A 25199-nucleotide genomic window follows, 5' to 3' on the forward strand; every position below is an offset into this window, starting at 1 on the left:
AAACCTAAAATGCATCCTGAAAACTCACTCATAACGCAGTATTCATAAAACTAATTAAAAGATTAATAAAATTATTCTGAGCTAGGCTAAATCTCATTCAATCATTTAATTTCTGCTACATTTCAACCAATGACTGTAAAAAATATGGACGACGCGACAGCCCCTTTTCCCATTGAACGCCTTGAGGGCAAAACGCCTGCTTGACGGGCACAAACTGTCGCAAAAGACTGCTGAAATTGGAGCCAGACATGCGCAGAAGGACTGTCTGATGGAGCCAGAGGAGGAGCCGATAAAATGAGCGGAGTCGAGCTTCCAACCAAACGCTTTATGTAAAATCAACCACGCCCCCCGAACTGCTCACTCGACTGCCGGTGTCTGCACTATAACAAACGCTCACTGATGTAAATAGAAGCACTTACATTAAAAAAACACAATAATATACGGTTTAAAAACGGTGTGATGTAAGCTGTTAAACTTTAATAAAAGCAATACATGGTGGACTGCAGAAATAAACGATCTTTTATACACTCTAGCCTGAACATGAGCACAAATAACATATTCTCTTATAACAGGGTTGTTGGTATTTGTTATCTTCATAGGGGTAGAAATAACACTTGTAAAATATGAACAATAACATATAAACAACACATACATTATAGGAAAGGTTTTTATTTTAATTAGCATCAACAGAATCCAAAATATAGCCTACACACCATAACGATTTACCATGCGGGAACAATCGTGCGTTTAGAAGATAAATACAGCAAGATTACTAAATATCAACAGGATATTTACACATCCCAACCCTGCAATTTGTCAATTTGTGCAAAAAAAAACTTTGCAGTATTAATACAACGTCTATCTGCTGCAACATCACTATATTGTGTATTGATTTTCGCTTGAATTGTTTATTTATTTAATTTTTTTGTCTCCGTTTTCATTTGGTTTATTCGATGCCTTCATTATATCTGGCAACGAGGAATTTACATTCATTTTAATGTTTAGTTGGAGTTTTCAAATAAAACGGCAACAGTAAATGATGTAAATAAATGTCTAACATTTACAGCTCTATTAGGCTATATAAGATTCGGTTTCAATAATGTTTTATAACAGCAAATTCAGTAGATTACTTAATAACATGCCAAAACTTAAAATGCAGAGACGTCCTGCAAAGCAAGTTCAAATAACCTTACAGAAGATCAACGTGGAGATTATTATTTAGACACATAACGAGAATTACTGCTACTGATCATCTGTATTTTCCGTGTACTTAATTTAGTTTATTTGTCATTTATTGTGCAGTTTTATTGTCATATTTAGCCTATATTGAATTTCCTAATTCTTGTGCACTACAAAATGTATTCAATTGTATTATTATTTAATATTTGTGCAATCAATACAGGTTTATTGTTATTTATTTTGTCCTATATTTGAATATATGCGATGTATGCCGTTTGCATCTTTATTCAAAGGTTAAACAGTGCAACACTTTGCGTTTACATATAGCCTGCGTTTGCTGTCATATCAACACAAATGTTTTAATAACGTTAACAAAGGTGAGGGTTTATATAATGAAGATTCAATCGCGCCAGCTCCGGGCCGCAGCGCACATAACTTACTCGCGGCGGCGCGGGCCGATTCCAGCTCGCTCGGCCGCCGCATCTGGCTCGATTGACTCGGGCTGGAATCGGGCAGTGAGTCCACGCATCCGAAGTATGTCCTGCAGAGATAGTCAGTCTGAGAGGTAAGTCTCCAGCAGGCGAGAATCTAGCCGGAATCGGCCCAATTGTATTTTGCTATCTGGGTGACTAGGCATACGTGTCAGCATTAAATTACTGCTAAAAACAAACTGTTTACAAAAATGAAGATCTGCACCTATTTCAGCACAATAACCAGTGCCTTAATCGACCAGAACCATCTTTCGGGACATTTTATTGCAAGTGTAATTATTTTTTTTATTGGGGTTCAAGTCTCCTTCATTAACACGGAAGAGGCGGGCTTTATGACTTGTACTGCAGCCAGCCCCCAGGGGGCGATCTAACGGCCGAAACCTTCACTCAAACGCAGGCTTGCGGCACACTTGGTTTCAACAGTTACGAAAATAACAAAATGAACGAATAAATATCGATAAATGAACGATCATGTGCGCGCAAGTAATAGTCTGTTATACAACAAGTAGTCTGATTTAAAAAAAAAAAAAAAACTCTAATATTTAAGTTTCCAGCAGTGATAACAAGAATGAAAATAATTTTGGTTCTGAAAATAAATAGTTCAACAAGCGACAATAGTCTATACAGCCAAACAGAAAATAAATAATACATAAAATATTTATAAATAAATGATTTAAATAAATGAAAAAATATACGCTAAGATAATAAATAAAATATGCGCAGACACAGTAAAATAACAAATGACTGCATGATATTTTAACATGCAGACATAATGTATGAGAAAATGTATTTCATATTTAAAAGTTATAGAAAAAAAGCCGCAACGCAACTATGAATGAAAAGCCGTCTGCAATTTAATCATTTTATATTTACCCTGTTTTTGACAGAAATAAGGGATAGAATCTTACTTCATCTGACTTTATACAGAACACAAGTCATCCCCGCTCTCATCTTTCAGCCAGTCTTTAGTCAAACTCATAGATCACTTAGAAGCGCATCCACGTGAGAGGGATGCAGGTTGCTCTTTGTCTTGTTACAGTGTTGCCAGCAATATAAACTTTTTCACTTCGTCTGCTGGTGGCAGGGATAAAGAAATGATTTCACTAGCTTGGATAGTAGGGGAAACGTTCGAGGTCACAGAAGTAACCCTTCGTTCCCCGAGGAGGGGAACGGACGTGCTATAAGTGGATTTGATGTTCTAAATCCACGTATGGGAGGTTTCGGTTCAGAAGCCGATTGTCTGGAGAGTATTGAACGGGCCAATGAAAGCAATGAATTGGCAGCGCAAGCTTGCGCAGGTGTGCTGCATCTCCAATTAACTGAGCATATAAGCAGACCTGGCACCAGCAAACGCTATCCTCTTTAAGCTGAAGAGACTTTCAAACAGCTAAGGGACAGTCATTATGACGACGGAGTACAGCACTTTCGTTCCCCTCCTCTGGGAACGAAGGGTTACTTCTGTAACCTCGAACGTTCCCCTTCGGTTGGGGAACTCCAGTGCTATAAGTGGATTTGATGTTCTAAATTGGATTTGATGTCACGTATGGGAGCCATTGAAAGCGCCATAATGACTGCACCTTACCAACGCCTCCGATGAGAGGGCAGTCAGGCAAGCGTGACGCACCCAAATCATGGAAGGCGCGGTCCTCCAACTTGCTCTTGGACCTAACTTATCCCCACTTCAAGAAAAGCTTTACGGAATAGGTATATTTTTTTTGGGAATCGCTAGCGTCTAGATAATTCTAGGAAATACGACAGTACGTTGGGAAGCGTGCAATCCCGGTAGGGAGGACGCTGTGGAGACCATCCGCACCCAATAGGGAAACAAATGGAATTACATATGGACTAACCCTGAGAAGGGGGAGTGCGCATAAGAAGGTGGTTAGCGGATAGGGAAGGCACGGGTCCACCCAGGGGCGGAAATAAGCATATGGGATCGCCAGAGGGGCACCTATACCCAAAAACGCGGGCTGACCAGCGGGCAGACCTAACGTAGTGGGCCAGCAGGTGACTCCTCCGCTGAGTCAGTGCTGGGGGCCTCGGAGGAATCTGCAGGGCACACCGAACGGGTAACTTTACTGACAGATGGGAAGGTGCACATCTCTCCGTGTTAGGGAAAAAAGGCACCGCAAGCGTGTTACAACACCCCACCGAGTTGTTTCCTCGATCACCAAGGGTTACCTAATACCCTTGAGGAAACTGGCTCCACTCGCAGATTGTAAAACCTTGCAAATGTGTTGGGTGTCGCCCAGCCCGCAGCTCTACAAATGTCTGTTAAAGAGGCTGACCTCTGCTCAAATAAGCACATGAAATGGCCTCCACAATCCAGTGGGATTATCTTTGTTTGGACACGGCACTTCCCTGCTGCCGTCTGCCATAACAGACAAAGAGCTGCTTGGAAGATCAAAAGTACTGAGTATAGTCCACATAATGCACAGGGCGCGAACTGGACAGAGTAAGGAAAGGGCTGGGTCTGCCTCCTCCGGGGGCAGCGCTTGCAGGGTTACTACCTGATCTCTAAGGGGAGTGGTAGGAACTTTGGGCACATAACCCGGGTGGGTTCTCAGGATAACGTGAGAAAAATCCGGCCCGAATTCCAGGCACGAGTTACTGACCGAAAATGCCTCCAGGTCCCCGACCCTCTTAATGGAGGCCAACGCGACCAGCAGAGATGTCTTCAGGGACAGAAATCTTAAGGATAATGAATCGAGTGGCTCGAAGGGATCTGAATGCAGGCTCGTGAGGACGAGGGCAAGATCCCAAGAGGGCATGAGAGGGGGGCGAGATGGATTAATTCGCCTAGCAACCTTAAGGAACCGCATGATGAGGTTATGCTTTCCCACGGTGCCACCAGCCACGGCGTCATAGTGAGCGGAGATGGCGGCAACGTAAACCTTGAGAATGGAGGGCTTCAGCCTGCTATCCAGCTTCTCTTGAAGGAAAGAGAGCACAACACTGATCTGGCAAGTTCGGGGGTCTTCTCTGCGAGAGACACACCATTCAGTGAATAGACTCCACTTCAGGGCGTAGGCTTGCCTCGTGGTGGGGGCTCTAGCCTGAGTGAAGATATCAACCACAGGTTACCCAAGTAAGGCAGGTTACCCAAGTCTTCCTCACGTCTAGGGACCACACATGGAGGTTCCAGAGATCGGGGCGAGGGTGCCAGATGGTGCCTTGTCCCTGAGAAAGTAGGTCCTCTCTCAAAGGGATTTGCCAGGGGAGGGCCGTCGCGAGGAGGGAGAGCTCTGATATCCAGGTCCGGTTGGGCCAGAGAGGCGCAACTAGCAGAACCTGCTCCTCGTCCTCCCTGACCTTGCACAGTAGCTGCGCGATCAGGCTCACTGGGGGAAACGCATACTTGCGTGTGCCTCGAGGCCAGCTGTGGGCCAGTGCATCCGTGGCGAGAGTGCCCTCGCTCGGTCAGGGAATAAAACAACTGGCAATGAGCGTTCTCGGGGGAGGCAAACAGATCGATCTGGGCCTCCCCGATTCGCGCCCATATCAGCTGGACAGACTCGGGGTGGAGTCTCCATTCTCCAGAGTGAATCTGCTGTCGTGAGAGCGCATCGGCTGCACGGTTGAGCATACCTGGGATGTGAATGGTGAGCAGCGATTTCAGCCGCGGGTGACTCCAGAGGAGCAGACGGCGGGCAAGCTGAGACATGCGGGGAGAGCTCGTACCCCCATACGGTTGATATACACTGCCGCCACCGTACTGTCCGTCCTGACTAGCATGTGTTGCTGCTCCAACACCGGAGAAAAACGGTGAAGAGCGAGGAACACTGCCAACAGCTCTAGGCGATTGATATGCCAATGCAGCTGGGCACCTACCTACGCAGTAACAGAGACTCGGTGTGTGCCCGCATGCCATGCGCGTCTTGGAACTCGATCTCGAAGCCAGTGCTGAAGTGGTCTCATATGGAGCAGTTCGAGCGGCGTGATAGCCGCAGCGGATGCCATATGCCCCAGGAGCTCCTGAAAATATTTCAGTGGGACCACTACTTTGCTGTCGAGCTCCCTCAGACAGTTCAGCGACAGGCGAGCGCGCTCTTTGGAGAGGCGTGCTACCATGGTGACCGAGTCCAGCTCCATCCCGAGAAAAGAGATCCTCTGCACCGGGGCGAGTTTGCTCTTTTCCCAGTTGACCTGCAACCCCAATAGGCGAAGATGCCGGAGCACCTCGTCTCTGTGCGCAGTCAATTGCTCCCGAGAGTGGGCTAAAATCAGCCAATCGTCGAGATACGCAGATGCCCGCGAGCCGAAGGGGCGCTAGGGCACCCTCCGCGAGTTTGGAGAAGACCCGCGGAGACAGAGATAGCCTGAAGGGGAGGACCTTGTATTGTCATGCTTGACCCTCGAACACAAACCACAGAAACTGATGGTGGCGTGAAAGAATGGAGACATGAAAATACGCGTCCTTCAGGTCTATGGCTGCAAACCAATCTTGAGGACGAACGCATCGGAGGATGCGCTTCTGCGTGAGCATTCTAAACGACAGCTTGCGAAGGCAGTGGTTCAAAACGCGCAGATCTAGGATTGGCCGTGACCCACCGCTCTTTTTGGGTAGGATGAAGTACGGGATGTAGAACTCGCTCTCCATCTCAGCTGGAGGTACCGGCTCGATTGCACCCTTGGCCAGGAGAGCAGCAATCTCCTCTCGCAAGACAGGGGCGGACAGGGGCTATTGACCCTGGTGAAATACACGCCCGTGAACTTGGGAGACCGTTTTGAGAACTGAAGCTCGTAGCCGAGTCTGATCCTGCGTGTGAGCCACCGCAAGGGGCTGGCCGGCGCCACTTAGGCAGGCAGAGCCCTCACTAATGACGTCACCGCAGCAATCGCTGACGTACCCGCGGAGGGGCAGCGCAGAGCGGGTGTGCTGATCTGGGGAGCGTGAGGGTCCCACAGAAGAGTTGGAGGAGAGCGATTCGCTCTGGCTCCGCACCCTGACTCCGGAGAGGGGGCTTGGGGGCTGGGAGAAGGGAGACCATCCCCCCAGCGCCCGTGAGCCACTGGCGGAGCATGCAGACCCTGCGAGCTGAGAGGCAGCGCGTCCTAGACTGGCAGGGCTTGAGCTGTGACATCCGGGGAAGGGGAAAAGTGCTATTTTACCGTAATTTTGGTGGCACTGAAAAGTACCGTTGGGATATGGGCCCCATCCTCCAGCGGGGAAAGAGCAAATTTCCTCCTCTCCGGATGGCCTGTCTCAGGGACGCTTCGCGGTCTGTTTACCGGACTTAGCGGCGCCCTGGGCAGGAGGGGCTGCCGGCTTCCCTTGGCGAGGAGCAGCGGAGGTGGATGGCTCGGCGGACGGAGCGGGCTTACGGTCCCACTGATAGATGACATTGCCCAGATGACATTGCGCATCCGACTGCTCCTTCACCGCCTTGAACTCCTGGGTGAATTCACCGACGGTGTCGCCAAACAGGCCAGCCTGGGATATGGGCGAGTCAAGAAAGCGAACTTTGGCTAAACCTGGCTGATATGCGCGATGTTGACAGAGGTGGCGTTCCTGGACCACAAGTGTGGACATCGTCTTCCCCAGCACACACGCGGCGAACTTAGTAGTCCGAGTGCATAGTCGGTCGCGGTGCGCAGCTCGTGTAACAAGCCTGAGTTAGACCCACCCTCGTGCAGCTCGGCCAGCGCCTGCGCTTGGTAGCGCTGGTAGGTGGCCATCGCGTGCAAGGCGGAAGCTGCCTGGCCCGCAGCCTTGTAAGCTCTAGCTCCGAGGGAGGCAGATAACCTACAGGCTTTGGACGGGAGACGCGGCGGACCGCGCCAAGTAGGGGCGCCACGCAGACAGAGATTGACCGCAATGGCGCGCTCCACCTGCGGGATTGCCTCATACCCCCTGGCAGCTCCACCATCCATGGTGGTGAGGGCGGAGGCGGACGCAGCGCGGACAGAGAAAGGTGCCCTCCAGGACTGCGTGAGCCTACTGTGCACTTCCGGGAAGAAGGGGACGAGAGGCTTCAAAGGCTTCACCTTCTGGTCCTCTACGTAACACCCATCTAGTCGGTCCGGCCGCGGGGCTGGGGGATGAACCATCTCCAACCCGACAGCCGAAGCAGCCCGGGAAAGCACGGCCAACATGTCCACTTCAGGATCTATTTTGACGGCGCTCGCTTGCCCAGAGGGGGCAAGCGGGTCCGGATCATTGTCGGACAATGAAAGCCCACCCTCCGATACCGCAGAAGACATCTGATCTCTGGTGTCAGCGAGCTTGAGAGCTACCATCTGGTTAGACGGATCACTCCCAGTACCCGAAGCTTGGATGGAGCGCTTGGAGGAGCGAAAGGTCCGCGAGCCCTTAGGTGGCAGATTATCTCTCACTGGAACCCTCAGATCTGCCCGGGCGCCCGCTGCAGAGCAGGAGGCCACTGGGGTTGCTCGCTCTCTTACGAAAGTTAGCCGCGATCTCAACTGCACGATGGTCATGGCATCGCAGTGACGACATCAACCGCCCCCGAGCACCACATTAACATGCTGGACCCCCAAACATGTAATGCAGTGATCGTGCCCATCATCCGGAGCCAGGAAACCCCCGCAACCAGAAACGCACAGTCGGAGCGCCATCCTAAAAAGGACGTGCTGCACGACTGTGTTGCTCTTTTAGGAAAGTTGCAACAATACGCACCGCTCAGAGGACCGAACCCAAAGGGACGCCAGGCAAGGAAGAAAACCCAGCTCGATTGTCTGCCGCTGCGTGGACTCGCTCTGGACCGGGAGACACTCGTTCGCTCGATGTGGCTGTAGCTCAGCAAGAGGAACCCTCATGAACTCGATCAGAAAAGTCTCTGAAGCGAAAAGGATAGCGTCTGCTGGCGCCAGGTGTGCTTATATGCTCAGTTAATTGGCAATGCAGCACACCTGCGCAAGCTTACGCTGCCAATTCATTGCTTTCATTGGCCCGTTCAATACTCTTTCAGACAATCGGCTTCTGAACCAAAACCTCCCATACGTGGATTTAGAACATCAAATCCACTTATAGCACTGGAGTTCCCCAACCGAAGGGGAACTGATGTTCAAGACATTACTTGGTGTTTCCTATAGGTTTTTTTCCAGCTGTGGCGGCAGGCTTTTTTTCTATACAGATCTACCAAACACCTATGGGGTTATTTCAATCTCTTGGCTTGCACGCATAATTATTAAGATAAAATCTTAATATTCAGAGCAGTAGATACTATAAAGTATACTTATGGAAACTGTTAATCTAACTGAACGAAAGCTACTTCATGTTTGCTGGCCTCACGCACCTGTCAGTCAATCAGTCAGCATGTACGAGGGTTAAACAAATGAAACACACACAGTAAAGTTTGCGCTGTTAAAATTCACATACCTTTTAATACGTTTTGGTGCGATTATAACCAGCTATTATAAAACACGACTGAATGTTCTGAATGGAAAACTGTAATGTTTTTTGGTGTGGCACCCCGCCACGGAAGAATTAATGAAGCGGAGACCATGTAACTACCATTCAAGAGGATTCCTTGTGGTGGTAATGTTGATAATATAAATAATCTTGAATTTAATCCTGAGTTGTAGTTGGAAGCTTTAACCTTGGATCGTGATGTTTGTTGGATAAGTTTGTTGTTTTGAGGTGATTTACGGTAAATGCACGCTCGAGTAGTCGATTGCTTCTGAGAGCATCGACTAGTGGTTGAAGTAGTCAATCGCTCGACTAGTCGACTAGTCTATGCAAGCCCTAGCGTTGTTCCATGACAACTTCATACCTGGTGTATGTGAGCTTCTTGTGTGTGTCTGTTTTATTGTTATTGGCGACTCCTAGAGGCAGTTGTGTTAAATTGGACACTACAAAGTGTCTTTAAGCCGTGCAATGGCAGCTGTATGAGACGGGTTCATCCGCATGTCTAGCAGGTATACAAGGTTTCCATACCAGGCAGTTGACCAGCCAAACATTAAAGGACAATTTGAACGTGTCAAAACATGTTGACATGCATTTTACGAGCTACACCACTCGTGCTGTTAAAGATACAACAAAATTTTACAAAATTCACATTCTGTTCAAAGTTTCTCTTCTTGTTTGCTTTTGCCGTTGCTTTTTCGTTGAGTTTTTGCCAAAGTAGAGTCATTAGCATATTCATATGGGGGAGGGGTTTTGTGCTCATGCATGTGCGCTCAGTTTCACGTTCATTCAGATGTACAAGAGAAAATGCGTGGGATTCAGTGTACGCAGTGTTTGAGACATCTGAATTATTTACTGCGTACACTGTAAAAAATGGCCGTGATTTCAAAGGTAAAAAACTGTAAAAATGCTACAGTACAAATCTGTAACCTGGTTAGCGGTATGTTTCCTAAATATATACAGCGAACAACTGTAAATTGACTTTCCCAGAAATCCCTGCATGGCACATCACTTTTTATGCATTTTATTGACATTAATATGGATCTTTTTAGTTGTTTCCCCATCAGTTATGTACATTAGAGATTTATGTTAAATCTAATGTTGATAATGTTTATTTCATGACTTTAATTTTATGCATGTTACCATACTGGTGTTTAGTAGCTGTGTGAATGACACTGAGCACCTTCTATATGCTGATACTCTTTTCTGCTAGTGGGGAAAGTTGATTGTGATGAGCATTAGCTAATTATGTAACTTCCTCATCACCACCTTCTTCATGTGGGTGTGCTAACATGTCTAACTGTGTAACAAAAGATGTGTAGATGTTGATCATTCAAAATACAGACATATTACCGCTATAAATTAATTATGATTAATGAGAAATTACTTTTACAGTTTGTCCCGTGTTTTTAACGGTAAAGTACTGGCAACCACAGCTGCCATTTTTTTTTACCGTAAATGTTACAGATTTATTTTTTACAGTGTACGCACATTTACAGCTTTGTGCGTACAAAAATGTTTTAGTATGATTTCCACGCAAGTCTTCAAACAAGTCACAGACCATATAATCCTTAAAACATTGGTTGGTGCCTACATGTCTAAACTTTGATTTCATTTTCAAAGCAATCCACAGGCACCCAGCAAAAGGCAATCCAGTGGATGACTTGCCAGTCCCGATCACAACTGCGTGCTAGTTAACTCTACACCTTAAAACAATAAAAGAGGCTCTACACTCAAAACCCCCTCAAACCAGTTTTTGAGTGCCTTTTGGCTCCTGCCTGCAAATGGCGTCTGCGAGGGAATACACATTCTAGGCAGACAATACAGCGATCAAAAAAGCTTCCAAAGTTTAAATGGACATTCAGTTAAACTGTTTATTTGAGTTAGGCCGTACTCACACTAGGTACAGTTGCCTCGAACCGGGCCAAAGCACGCTTGTCCCCCTCCCGTCTCCCCCGACGGCCCGCGCTCACACCATATCGGGCCTCGGCACGCTTACGTCATCGCTGCTGCTCTGTTCAGTGAGAAGCGCTCTCTATGGCAAGCCTTTTTAGCATTTAAATCTTTGTTCTGACTCCATAAATATATTTAGAGATATCTTTTATTATATTTTGACTAGTCATATTCCTCCATTGACTTCCATTGAAAAATATTTGCAGATATCTCTAAATGAGTTTTGACTAGTCACAATTGTAACTAGAGATATCTCTAACTGGGTTTTTACTAGTCATAATACATTTGGAGATATCTTTAATTCATCATATTTAGAGATATTTACAGATATATTTGAAGATATCTCTAATTAATTTACTAATAGTCGAATTAGTTGTAGATATCTTGAATTGGATTTTTGACTAGTCAAAATTCATTTGGAGATTTCTCTAATTACAATTGTGACTAGTCAAAACTCATTTAGAGATATCTGCAAGTATTTTTCAATGGAAGTCAATGGAGGAATATGACTAGTCAGTCATAATATATTTGCAGATATCTCCAATCTGACTAGTCGAATTATAATTATGACTAGTCAAAATATAATTAGAGATATCTCTAAATATATTTATGGATAGTCAGAACAAGGTTTAAATGCTAAAACGGCTTGCCATACGCTCTCACCCAGCAGCACAGTGGAGATTTCTCTAGTTATATCGTGTCAGTCGTTTGTTATGCAGTGACATGCAGTCAAATATTTCGCCAAACAGTCCTTAGGGATGCGGTGACACGCAGTCAGATATTTCACCGAACAGATCCGCCACTTTTGGCGCTCATAAACAATCATAAAGCTCTCGTGCTGCAGGAATGAGGAGGTCTGCTGAAGGTGCAGCTGACGTGCTGTGAGGAGTTTGTGTCTTTAATAAACTACGGCAGTTTGCGTTCACTGAACAGTAAGAATCATTAATAAATCCATATCAAACAGTCCCTTTAAAGTCATGTCTCGCTTTCGGGCTTTGGCGCGTTTTGCGCTCACACACAAGCGTACCGCGCCAAAGCCCAAGTGAACCGCGCTCAGGCACACCTCTTCCAACCGGGCCAGCGCCGGCCAAGTGAACCGTGCTTGAGCCCGATTCAGCGCACTCACACTACTCAAACGATCCGGGAAACGGGCCTGGGCACGGTACGGATGGCATAGTGTGAATAGGCCCTTAATGTATGCTTATTTTACATTAATGTAGGTTTTTGTGTTTACATGCTCCATTTAACTGTTATGGATAGTTATTGAGTTATAGCCCTCGGTGATGAATGAAATCTACAGAATGTTTGTGAAATACTTCATGTTTGGTACTGATTGAAAGCTAGGAAAGTTTCCAATGCATTGGTTTATATGAAGAAACCACACTATGAAAGGTGTCCATGTTATGAGACTTTATTTTAACAACTATCCTATTAAAGCAGCACTCAAACAATGTGCCAACCCGGCCTACTAGAGGAGGGAATGGGGGTGTTCCCACCCCGCAGTTTCTCTGATTTGTGTAGGCCCAGCCTATAAAACTTTGAACAAGGAAAATTTCTTTGTCATCTTTGCCGGTCATCTTTGCCAGTCGTCACTGCCTGTATGTTGCTCTTCTCGTGCAGTGGCTGTTACATCGCTTCGCCGGAAGCCTCGTTACATCACAGAGCACGCGACCTCCCCTTGCTGCCGGCTCGGCCCCCGATCTGCTTGTGTAACTGCTTTATCAACAAGCCATCGGGTCAACACCTCAGAACTCTGAAACTCCATCATAACTAGAGAAACCCCAGGAAAAACTTCACCTACAACGACACCTCGTCCAACATCTGTAACCCTAGCTTCCCTGACAGTAAGGAAACCCCTCTTCACCGAGGAGGGAATTTCAGCACATCACTGAAGTTGCTACGCTTACCAATCAGCTTCGCCAGGATTTCCCTTTGGACCAGTCGAGGAAACCAAAATTCCATCAGAACGCAAGTAGCACAAACAAGGTTTCCATCCATTACTGAATCTGGTGTGAATTATGTTTAAGTAGTAAAGAATAGTGAAATTCTATGCTTGATGGTTTCTCTCAGGTTGCAATGCTAAAAACTTAGCAAAGGCTAGAAGTTGAATCCACTGTCAAAACTCTCCTCAAACTGCTTGTGCGTGTGTGTATGTATGTGCGTTTGTTTGTTTTATGTAGATCAGTACTTTGTGTTATAGAGTAGTAATAAACTTTTGTTTTGTTTTAAGATCCGTGTTGGTGTGTTGTGTGCTTTATAAGTTAATGCCTCAGCTTCAGATACTGCTACCTTGCTCATTAAATAATTAGATACTGTTATTATATTGTTATTGTTGGCAACGTAATAATATAATACAGAATTGCTTTACACTAAACGTTCTATTTGCTGGACAAATACAGAGGGTAAGTGTAGATTTGAATAACTCTTTGTGAATCACGTTCGAATCTTTAGATTTGAATACCCAAAGATTAAATGTGAATTAAACCAAAGACCTGATTCTTACACTTTATTCTTCTCAACAAATAAACTACTAGTTAACTAATTATTCCAACTGTAAATATATTAAGTCCAGCTGAATTGAACAGCCGAATATACTTTAACATTCCACCCTGATAAAAAATACCAAACATTGCTAAGATCAGTTCATCTCTTTCCCTTTCCTTTAGCATAGTCCTGCTTTTAATAATTTTAATTTATTATAAAACATATTTCCATAAATTGGTAATGTCATCTAAAGTATTTCATGACAGTTTCAGGTATTTCATTGAGGTGCTATAGACTGTAGCACTGAATAAATGAAGACGTCAGGACAGATGACTTGCAGAGGAGAATAACAGATCTACATAAAATGCATGTGGTCGTTACATGCAAATGTGAGAATGGAAAAAGTGCACAGCTGAACACGCATTGAAAGAGATTTCATAATCTTACATATAATCAGCGGCTTCATCATACGTGCACATAATAGAACTACACTCTCGATCTCTCAACATGTATGAAGGATGTTCTTGCTGTCCGTGCTGATCTTAGTTTGGTTTGAGCATGAGCAGAGGTAAGGGGCTGTAGTAGCACGGGACCTTGTTGAAACCAATGTTTGAGACTCAGACAATCAGTGTTATACAGAGACTGAACCAAAGCACAGCAAATGATCGGTAATTAAAAGGGAGTAAAAAAAATATATATGAATGTATATAAATGTTATATATATATTCTATTTTATAGACACACATCTGATGCTTTTTTTGCAGCAGCTCCACATCCACAACTTTATGCATTAGGCTTTCCAGTCTCCGTGTTCAGTCCTTTACTTCCACTGTTCCACTGTATTTGTTCAGCTGAGGGAACAGAACCAACCCCGTGACATCAGGCACAGCAACATTCCAAGATATAGCTGTAAAAATCTATAGTAAAACATGCTGTTTTCTTCTAAATGCCTACAAAAATGGAGTTTGTTTAATATATTTTCATTAAAAGTGAAAACCTGTACAAAATAACGTAAACTTGACTCAGTTCTTCACTTCCACTTTCATACTGATAAAAAACGAATTTTGGGATAAAATAGTAATGTACTCATTTCAACATCCACATAGATGACACTAATGACACATCTGGACTCATCAGCGTTTACAGATGTGTTACAATCAGTTCCACTTGATACAATTTCTGCACCGGCTTATACTCCAGATCCAGTAAACATTTCACTGAATCATAATAATAACTAGAGGTGTGAACCTATACTGGTCTCACGGTTCGGTTACGATTATCATGCCTTCGATTCGGTTCAATTCGATATCTCGGTGCATCACGGTGCATTGACGATGCTTTCCATATATAGTGTTATATTTTAGGGGGAGGCTATAACATGCTGTCTGTATAAACACACCAACACACAGCAACACACTGTCTCTCATTCACACACATACACAAACATAGACAGCATCAAACAAACAAACACACACACGCACACACACACAAACAAACAAACACACTTAAGCCGAGAAAACGAAAAAACAAAAAAAATAAGCACTTTTCCGAGATGAGAGCCGAGATGAGGTCCCTTACAGAGAGCTCCTCTCAGCGCGAGCTCTACCAGCTAAAGTAAACGCAGACTGCGAGGGCTTAAACGGAGCAGTGCTCGTAATGTCGAGCGTAAAAAAGAAAGACAGCTGTGAAACATAACCAGCTTTGTCTTTCTGTAGGAAACACACTTTAGATGTTTTTAGGGTAAGAGATTTTTGAGTTATTGCCGTCTATAACTGAATGTGTGTCAAGAATATCGAAAACAAAACCAACTGAAGCGCGCTCATTTCTGGTGCCCCCCGGGATATACAGCGCCCTTAGCATTTGCCTATGCTGCCTATGCCACGGGCCAGCCATGAGTTGGCTGAGTGTTGTAAATAACGGCGCTCACCTCCCTCACGACAGAGCGCATAGGAGATAAATGATGTCAGTACATTATAACCGGTTATGATTATTACTGAACCGATAACGAATTGTCCGCGTCTGCATCGCGGTGCACAGAAGAAACAATTAATTTTGACACCCCTACTAATAACCTACACTGCTTCCACATCATAGAACAGGAAGAGCTAGATCAACTTATAAATAGCTCTAAACCAGCTACGTGTATGCTGGACTCAATTCCAACAAAATGACTGAAAGAGCTGCTGCCTGCTATAACATGATCAACTCTTCTTTATCTATAGGCCATGTTCCAAACTCTTACAAGCTAGCTGTTATTAAGCCTATGATTAAGAAACCACAAATAGACACCAACAACTGAGCTAACTATAGGCCTATTTCAAATCTCTGTCCATATCTGCCTCATGAGAGACATGCCTGCATAAAGCCTGAGATGTGCACTGAATGAGCTGTAGTAACTCATGGGCATACTGCAGTGAACAACATGAGTTGAATCTGAAATCTTGCAAATCGGGTGCCAAAGTGTCGGTCATCGAACTGGCTCGAGGGCTTATACTACCACGATAACAGAGCGCCAATTGACTTGAATAGCTGCATCAGTACTTTGGCCACAGATGTTCTGGTACCCTTCAGCTAACTTGGTAAATCATTCAATTTCCCACAATGGGGCTTTACAGGATTTTCAGTGGGAAAACTTAACTAATTGCCCCACAAGACTGAATGACTCCTTTACATGGTCATGTGCTCGCCTTGGGCACATACTGCCAGATGCACAATTTCGTAGAGAAAAAAAGAGATCTCTAGAAACATGAACGCATACAAATGAAAGACAATCTCTTAAATGTTAGAACTAAGGCAGATGTATCTTTGAATAATATGCCATAATAATTCCTCGTATGCTGTTTATTCCAATCAACCAGGTTAATCAATATGTTGTTTTAACACTAATAGCAGAGTAAAATGATCTGTATGTGTCTGAAATGTATGATGTCTGGTATTGAACGAAAGCTAGTGACATTTGCAATACGTTGGTGTAAAGGAAAAGCTAGTAGTTTAAACAGTATTCGTCTTGTAACATTTGATGTAAGATAGTTTCAATCTTGCCAGAGTTTTACCACGTGAAATCTACATGCAGTCTGTTAATGATTGACCGTTCCTACATCGGTACGGGGCGTGGCCCTGCCCTTCATGGCAGCTGCTCATTGGCAGACAGTGCCATGGGGACGAACCAGACCATCAAAAGTGCAAGTAAAAAAACTAATGTTGTCTCTGGCTGATTTGGTGCAGATTGATCTTCAGCAGTTAAAGATAAGCCATATCTCTGCTTTTGTGGTCTCTCAGGTGTTATTCTAAGATCTTGTAAGAAGTATTACAATAATTTGGGACGTTGTCAACTCATTTTGCACCCTCTGAACTGCCTCTGTGTGTTTGTGTGAGCGTTTGTTTGTTGTTTGCTTATTATGTAGTTAGTTTCATGTATGGTAGTGTAGCTCGATAAATCTTCATTCTCATTTTGTAAGAACTATATTCTTGTTTATGTGCTTCTAAGTCATTGCCTCGAGCTGTAGATCTTGTTACCTTACTAAAGTTAACCCAATACTGTGTTATGTTATTATCGTTGGCCACGTAAATACTATTAACAAGATTGGTAAGATATGATGTCTTCTATTTGCGGGACAAAAAGAAGTGCTGCTCATACAATATCTGAACTTTGAGCAAGAATGACGTCCACATACTTGAGTGTGTGCAGTGTGTAGTGTGGATCCTCCAGTTGTTGAGAGAGCAGCTTGACTCCTGAATCTCCTGGATGATTGTAGCTCAGATCCAGCTCTCTCAGGTGTGAGGGGTTTGAAGTCAGAGCTGAAGACAGAAAACCACAGCCTTCCTCTGTCACCATACAGCCAGACAACCTACAAACACACACACACACACAAACACACACACACACACACACACACACACACACACACACACACACACACACATCATATTAGTCTGACAAATAGGCGTCACTAACACACAGTCTCCTGTAAATGTAGAGATAAAAATGTGAATTTTACAGATATCCTTTATTACAAATATATTTCACCACAATTAAAAATGACAATACTGATCTTTATAGAATATAAGAGAACCTCACAAAGGTTTTTGAGCAGGCCTTTGATTCAGTAAATACGCTGCAAATTCAACAAATGACCATTTCAGTTCAGTTGACAAACTATAAAACGTTTCCATTCTCTGCTGTGCATCATGTAGAGCAGTGCAGTTTGAGTTTCACTTCTGAAGTGAACACTAAACATCATTGTGATGTCTGTTCAATATAATCTGACATTTGATGACTCTGATGACAGTTATACTGACTCATTTACATAAAATAATAAAGGAAATCAGAGAAAGGAATAGTTTGTATACTATTTTAAAGCACAGTGCAATAATCATTACTGCACACGTATTTCTCTCATCTCATCATACTTTGTGGCATTACACAATATTTACAACTACTTATGGTAGTATTTATAATATGTAAAAATGTGGTGGATTTATTGTACCTCAGTGTGTCCAGTTTACAGTGTGGACTCATCAGTCCATCAGAGAGCTTCTTCACTCCTGAATCCTGCAGGTCATTGTTACTCAGGTCCAGCTCTCTCAGGGCACAGATTGAGGATTGTAGAACTGAAGACAAACTCTTACAGGACTGAGCAGTGAGATTACACATGACCAATCTGAAAAAGAAGAACACAAATTTCATTAACAGTATGAGTTTTAGTAATACATCTATCACAAAAATCAATCAATCAATCAATCAATCAGATGTTTGAACTCAGACCTCAGTGTCTCCAGCTTACAGTCTGAACTCTTCAGTCCATCAGAGAGCTTCTTCACTCCTGAATCCTGCAGGTCATTGTTACTCAGGTCCAGCTCTCTCAGCACACAGTTTGAAGATTGTAGAGCTGAAGACAAACTCTCACAGGACTGAACAGTGAGATTACACATGGCCAAGCTAAGAAAGAACAACACAAATTACGTTACCAGTATGAGTTTTAGTAATACATCTGTCACAAAAATCAATCAATCAATCAATCAATCAATCAATCAATCAATCAATCAATCAATCAATCAGGTGTTTCAGCTCAGACCTCAGTGTGTTCAGTTTACAGTGTTGACTCTTCAGTCCATCAGAGAGCTTCTTCACTCCTGAATCCTGCAGGTCATTGTTACTCAGGTCCAGCTCTCTCAGCACACAGTTTGAGGATTGTAGAGCTGAAGACAAACTCTCACAGCACTGAACAGTGAGATTACACATGACCAATCTGAGAAAGAAGAACACAAATTACATTAACAGTATGAGTTTTAGTAATACATCTGTCACAAAAATCAATCAATCAATCAATCAATCAATCAATCAATCAATCAATCAGGTGTTTGAGCTCAGACCTCAGTGTGTCCAGTTTACAGTCTGAACTCTTCAGTCCATCAGAGAGCTTCTTCACTCCTGAATCCTGCAGGTCATTGTTACTCAGGTCCAGCTCTCTCAGCACACAGATTGAGGATTGTAGAACTGAAGACAAACTCTCACAGCACTGAACAGTGAGATTACAGTCCTGTAGCCTGTGTAGAGGACAAAACAAACAACTGTATTAATGTGTTAATCTGGCAGATTATACAGAGTTGTAATGTAATGTGTATTTATATAGCGCATTTATTGTGTATGGCCATACACCCAAAGCGCTTTACAATCATGAGGGGGGTCTCTCTACACCACCACCAGTGGTGTGGAGTTCTACTGACACTGTTGATGTGTTCATGTGTTCAGTCTGCAGAGTGTTAAACTGACACTGAAACTGGTGTAGTTAATGAGATAACGACTGCTGAAGATCTGCAGTTTACAGCCATATTAACAACAAGCATATGAGGAAAGACAAACAAGAACATAAAATAGTCAAAAAACTGCCTTCAGTGTGAGGAGAAATCAACTGCTAACAAAATAAGTAAATAAGGACACCCCTTCCCCTTCATGTGAACACGAAAAACCAGGATAGAGGTATGGAGAAGGGCTAAGGGGGAGAACTGGGATTGGGCCTTTGTTTCTCAATATTATTCCTGCAGCCTACACATTTACAGTCCTACACCCTTTATCAGGTTTATTCTGACAGGGATCTGGGACTCTTTAAGGGTTCATATTTTATTACTTATTTTCTGAAATAAAAGCATAAAATAAATATCTGAATTAACATCTCAAACAGCATACAGTAAATCATCATGTATAAGTGTATAAAGTATAAATAAATTATTAAAAGAATATCATCATGATTATTTTGATATTCTGTGTGTAACTGAAGGCTATTTATTAGCACACCGGTGAAATTATAATGGCTCTTTAAATATAAATAAATCTCTCAAATAGGATTATTGTAAAAATATAATCATTGTAACAGTATAATAACTATTGTAAAGCGCTATAGAAATACACTTGAACTGAACTCAGTTGTATATGGGCAGTTAAACAGATAGTAAAATGCTTTAGTTGGTAAAACACAGTTTCTGAGTGATGCAGCTATTAAAGTTGTTTGAGTCAATAAAAGCGTCACCAACTTCATCAGTTCCTTTACTGTTTTACTTTTACTTTACGCATGAAGAGAAACACCTCTTAATAATAAAGAGTGGGAAGTGATTTATCTTCATTGTTGGACATTTTGTAATATTTTATGCGACATGGACATCACAATTACACTGGACAAACAAATGCATTTGATTAAGTGTTTTAGCAAACCTGCACCTGTCCAATGGAGGCTTGATATAGAATGACAATAAAACAGATACACGTACACAACATTATAATTCTTTACATCATAATGCTGTAAGGCAAAAGCACTTCATATAGTGCTATTCACTTTACATGAAATTATAAATAATACTTTCTTCTCCTAAACCTGTTGGATATTCTGAATAAATGAACGTCACATCAAACAACAAAACTCAAGAACTGTACAGTGGTTCCAGAAGGATAAATATGCGAGTTATATATAATCCTGAGGCTAAACCTGAGCATGTGCAGGAGCATGGGGTCTTTCAACTGTCCAAAGATTGCCTGATTTATAATGAGCATATAGCGTCACACCAGAGGACACGGTGCTCAGTTATTGACAACAAGCTCCTGATTTTAGAAATACATGGATGATAAACATGACTGCCATTTACTAAAACAGCTACTGTAAAATTAACCCTGATCTGTTTATTTAAGTCATACGAGCTGTAATTTACTGAACTATGCTCGAGTTTGTCGCACCATTGGACAGTTTTGGAGATTTAGCTCAGAAACAGGGCCTTACATTAACACCGGCTAATACACCAAATGTGGGTAGATTTCAGCTCTGGCAGGTTAGACAGCCACCTCCACTAGCCACTTTGGCTGGTTGGAAATAATGTTTACATTGTAGTTTTCTTAAAGCAGGGTTCCACAATGAGGATGGCTCAATATGTGATCTTAGAATCGAGAAGCAGCACAAAAAATAGCTGTTCACGCAAACAAAAGCAGGTGAATACCTTATGAGAGGATGATCACTCACGCGCAGTGATTTATTAAACTGCAGACTAATGTGTGTCTTCTGTGATCAATGAATGAATGAATGAATGAATACTCACAGAGCTCTCCTGCAGTTCCTCACAGCTGGTATCAGTCTCCGTCTTCCCTCATCTGATGTGTTGAATTTATTAGAGTCTAACTCATCCAGCGGCTCCTCTGACATCTCAATCATGTAGGAGATTGTTGAGCAGTGAGCAGGAGTGAGTTTCTCCTCTGAGTGTTTGTCTGATTTCACAAACTCCTGAATCTCTCTGGCCAGAGTCTGATCTTTCACCTCCAGCAGACAGAGGAACAGATTGATGGATCTGTCAACTGGGAGATCATCATCTCTCTTGATCATCTCTTTAATGTACTGTGTGCTCCTCCTGATGCTCTTTGAGCTCTTCTCTGTGTGTGGCAGCAGATCCTGGAAGAGTCTCTGATTGGACTCCAGGGAGATGCCCAGCAGGAACCGCAGGAACAGATCCAGATGACCAGTACTGCTCTCCACAGCTTTATCTACTGCTGATCTGAGCAGATTAAACAGAGCATTCTTAAACTGTAACAACTGTATCAACTGTAGATGATGATTATACAAATATCCACTGTAATAAATCCACTCCAGCTCCTCTTTGTTCTTTGTTAAATAGCAGTAAAACACAAAGAAAGCAGCCAGAAACTCCTGAAAGCTGAGATGGATGAAGCTGTAGACTTTCCTCTGATGAATCACAGATTCCTCCTTGAAGATCTCAGTGCAGATCCCAGAATACACCGAGGCGTCAGTGACGTCTATGCCGCTCTCAATCAGGTCCTCCTCATAGAACATCACATTGCCCTTCATCAGCTGTCTGAAAGCCACTTCAGCAAGTTTGAGGATCACTCCTCTGTTGGCCTGCAGGAGTTTCTCTGGATCTCTCTCTTCATACTTCTGCTTCCTCATGTTGATCTGAATCAGCAGGAAGTGGATGTACATCTCAGTCAGAGTTTGAGGGATTTCTGCACTCACATCTTCTTCCAGGAGCTTCTGAAGCACAGTGGAGGAGATCCAGCAGAAGACGGGTATGTGGCACATGATCTGGAGGCTTCTTGCTCTTCTGATGTGGGAGATGATTCTGCTGGCTCGACGCTCGTCGCTGATTCTCTTCCTGAAATATTCCTCCTTCTGAGGCTCAGTGAATCCCTGAATCTCTGTCAGACGGTGGATGTATCTGGAGGGGATCTGATGGGCTGCTGCTGGTCTGGAGGTGATCCAGATGAGAGCAGAGGGAAGCAGATCTCCTTTCAGGAGGCTCCGCATCAACACAGCCACTGATGAAGATTCAGTCACAGCACAAACTTTCTCCTCATCTGAAAAGTTGAGTGTGATTCTGCTTTCATCCAGACCATCAAAGATGAACACAACTCTACACTGCTCATAAATCTTGGGCTCCAGATCTTCAAGTTCAGGATGAAAGGCCAGCAGAAGTCTGTGAAGACTGTACTGATGATCTCTGATCAAGTTCAGCTCTCGAAATGGAAGCACAAACATGAAATCTACATCCTGATGGTCTTTTCCCTCGGCCCAGTCCAGAATGAACTTCTGCACAGAGACGGTTTTCCCGATTCCAGCGATGCCTTTAGTGAGAACAGTCTTGATCTGGGCTTTCTCCTTCTTGATCTTCTCCTCATGTCCTGCTCCAGCTGAGGCTTTAAAGATGTCATTGCAGTAGACTGGAGTGTGTTGTGAGGGTTCTGTTCTGGCTCTTTTCTCCATCTGTAAAACCTCATGTTCTTCATTCACTCCTTCACTCTCTCCTTCTATGATGTAGAGCTGTGTGTAGATGCTGTTCAGGAGGGTTGGAGTCTCTTCATGGTTGATTCCCTCAAATAATCTCTCATACTTGTACTTCATGCTGGTTTTGTGCTGCTCTTTGACTCTCTGGAGTTCATCATGTTCTGGTTGGAGTGAATCCTGCTGCAGGTCTCCAGTCTGATCTTCTCTATACACACTGCAGGAACAACAACAACAACATCAAGAATAAATCAGTACGAGTGTACAGATCCTGTAAAGATCCAGCATCCGGACAATAAAGCATTCTCATTTTACTCACCTGTTCATCATTCGTACTCCCGCATTGACTTTTTTCTCACCAGTAATTCTATTTTATCTAATATTTCTGAATCAAAGATCCACCCAATAATCATTAGTGATCACGCTCCTGTAACATTAAAACTGAATATAACCACCAGACATAAACCCCGTTTCCAGATGGCGATTCAACACCTCTCTTCTTCAAGATCAGGATTTCGACAGTTATTTTAAAAGAGAGTGGGCATTCTTTCTAGAGATAAATGACTCCCCTGAAACATCCCCATCTCTTCTGTGGGAAACAGGAAAGGCAGTATTAAGAGGGAAAATAATTTCATACTCTGTTTACAAAAAAAAGAAAGAGAAAGAACATCAAGCTGAACTGGAACAGAAAATTAAAGATCTAGAAGACATTAACATAAATAATCCAACAGAAGAAACACAAGATTTTCTAAGAAAATATAAATCACAATTAAATAAATTAATTAATGCACATACTCAATTCCTTATTCACAGATTACGACAAGAACTCTTCCATCATAGTAACAAATCTGGTAAATATCTGGCTAATCAAATCAAACACAATAAAGAAAAAACAACAATATCAGTCATTAAGGACTCAGCAGGGAAACCCACCAACTCACCAGAAGAAATAAATCAGATCTTTCAAAAATTTTACAGTAAATTATATTCCCCTGAAAAAACCCATCCCAGGACGAAATTCACTAATTTCTTAGCAATATCAACTTACCTCAACTAAATGAACAGCAAATAAATTCTCTTGAATCCCCCTTATCACAACAAGAAATTTCTAATGCACTTAAACTCATGCCTAATAATAAATCACCAGGACCCGATGGTTTCCCTGCTGAGTTCTACAAACACTTTTGGTCAATTTTATCACCACTTTTCATCCGGTTGATTAACGAATCAAAACAAAATTCAAAGCTTCCAGATACCATGAACACAGCTACAATTGCACTCCTCCTCAAACCCAATAAAGACCCAACATTACCGTCAAGCTATCGTCCAATCTCACTAATTTACGTAGACACTAAAATAATTGCTAAAGCACTTTCACATAGAATAGAAAAAATCATGCCATCCATAATCCATCCAGATCAAACCGGTTTTATTAAAGGTAAATTACACGCAGACTCATAAACCTAATACACCACTCTTCAATAAACAATAACAATTCTATCATAGTCACCCTTGACGCTGAAAAGGCTTTCGATAAAGTAAACTGGAAATTCCTGTTTTCCACATTAGAGAGGTTTGGTTTTGGGAAGTCATTTATTAATTGGATCAAAATTCTCTACACATCACCCTCAGCTACTGTCATTACTAACGGACTAACATCACGCAGCTTCACTCTACACCGGGGAACTAGACAAGGATGTCCACTCTCCCTCTTTATTCACCATATTCATTGAACCACTTGCAGCAGCTATCCGTCAAAACATTTATATTAAAGGAATTCAATCATTAAACATACACCATAAAATAAGTCTTTATGCTGATGACATATTATTATACTTACAAAATCCCCAAACATCATTACAGGAAACAATAACTTAAGTTTAACTGTCAGAGTTGTTTGCACTTAACTATACTCCATTACTTAAAAAATAGATGATGACCTGCAACGCTGGATGAACTTACCATTATCCATCATGGGCAGAATATCAGTAACCAAAATGTCCATTCTCACAAAAATAAACTATTTATTTTCAATGATTCCAACACAACCCACACATACCTGGTTCAAACCTCTAGACTCTATTATAACACAATTCTACTGGAAAAACAAAACCCCAAGAATTAAATTGACAACCCTACAGAAACCAAAAACACAAGGAGGATTAGAAGCACCACATTTTTACAACTATTTTCTGGCAAATCAGCTTCAAAACATACACAAATGGATTAAACCTAACTCATCAGAATACACATGGCAAGACATTGAACAATCAATATGCAAAGACATTAACATTTCAGAATTACCCTTTCACAGTCAATCAATCAAGAGACATCACTGTTTTAAAATGCCGACAATAGAAGCAACTCTGACAGCCTGGTGGAAATTTCATCAGGTCACAAATTCCCCACTCACACCATCTTAATACACCCCAATCTGGAATAACCCTGATT

The 25199-nt window shown here is 42.9% G+C and overlaps 2 protein-coding genes across 52 annotated transcripts in view; both read right to left on the reverse strand.

Moving 5' to 3' along the window:
- LOC148682569 (uncharacterized) overlaps positions 1-25199 on the reverse strand; it is a 1090975-nt gene that overhangs the window by 769649 nt on the left and 296127 nt on the right. The gene's annotated exons all lie outside the window — the stretch shown is intronic.
- Positions 1-25199, reverse strand: part of LOC567883 (NOD-like receptor C) — an 89213-nt gene that overhangs the window by 41955 nt on the left and 22059 nt on the right. For 37 of the 50 annotated variants that reach the window (XR_015483957.1, XR_015483959.1, XR_015483956.1 and 34 more), the window contains 3 exons: positions 21058-22965; positions 18850-19023; positions 17151-17324 (listed from right to left, as the gene is read on the reverse strand). Coding sequence is in view for 18 of the 50 variants with exons in the window: in XM_087249701.1 (XP_087105827.1) it covers positions 17151-17324; positions 18850-19023; positions 21058-22965 (2256 nt within the window). In the remaining 32 variants the exon portion in view is untranslated. Of the gene's footprint in view, positions 1-17150; positions 17325-17963; positions 18138-18241; positions 18416-18551; positions 18726-18849; positions 19024-21057; positions 22966-23067; positions 23338-25199 lie in introns of those variants that run through there. The other 13 variants (XM_087249688.1, XM_087249689.1, XM_087249693.1 and 10 more) reach the window with 2 other exon arrangements.

Source organism: Danio rerio, chromosome 4, assembly GCF_052040795.2.
Source record: "Danio rerio strain M-AB ecotype USA chromosome 4, GRCz13ab, whole genome shotgun sequence".
NCBI classification, from domain to species: Eukaryota; Metazoa; Chordata; class Actinopteri; order Cypriniformes; family Danionidae; genus Danio; species Danio rerio.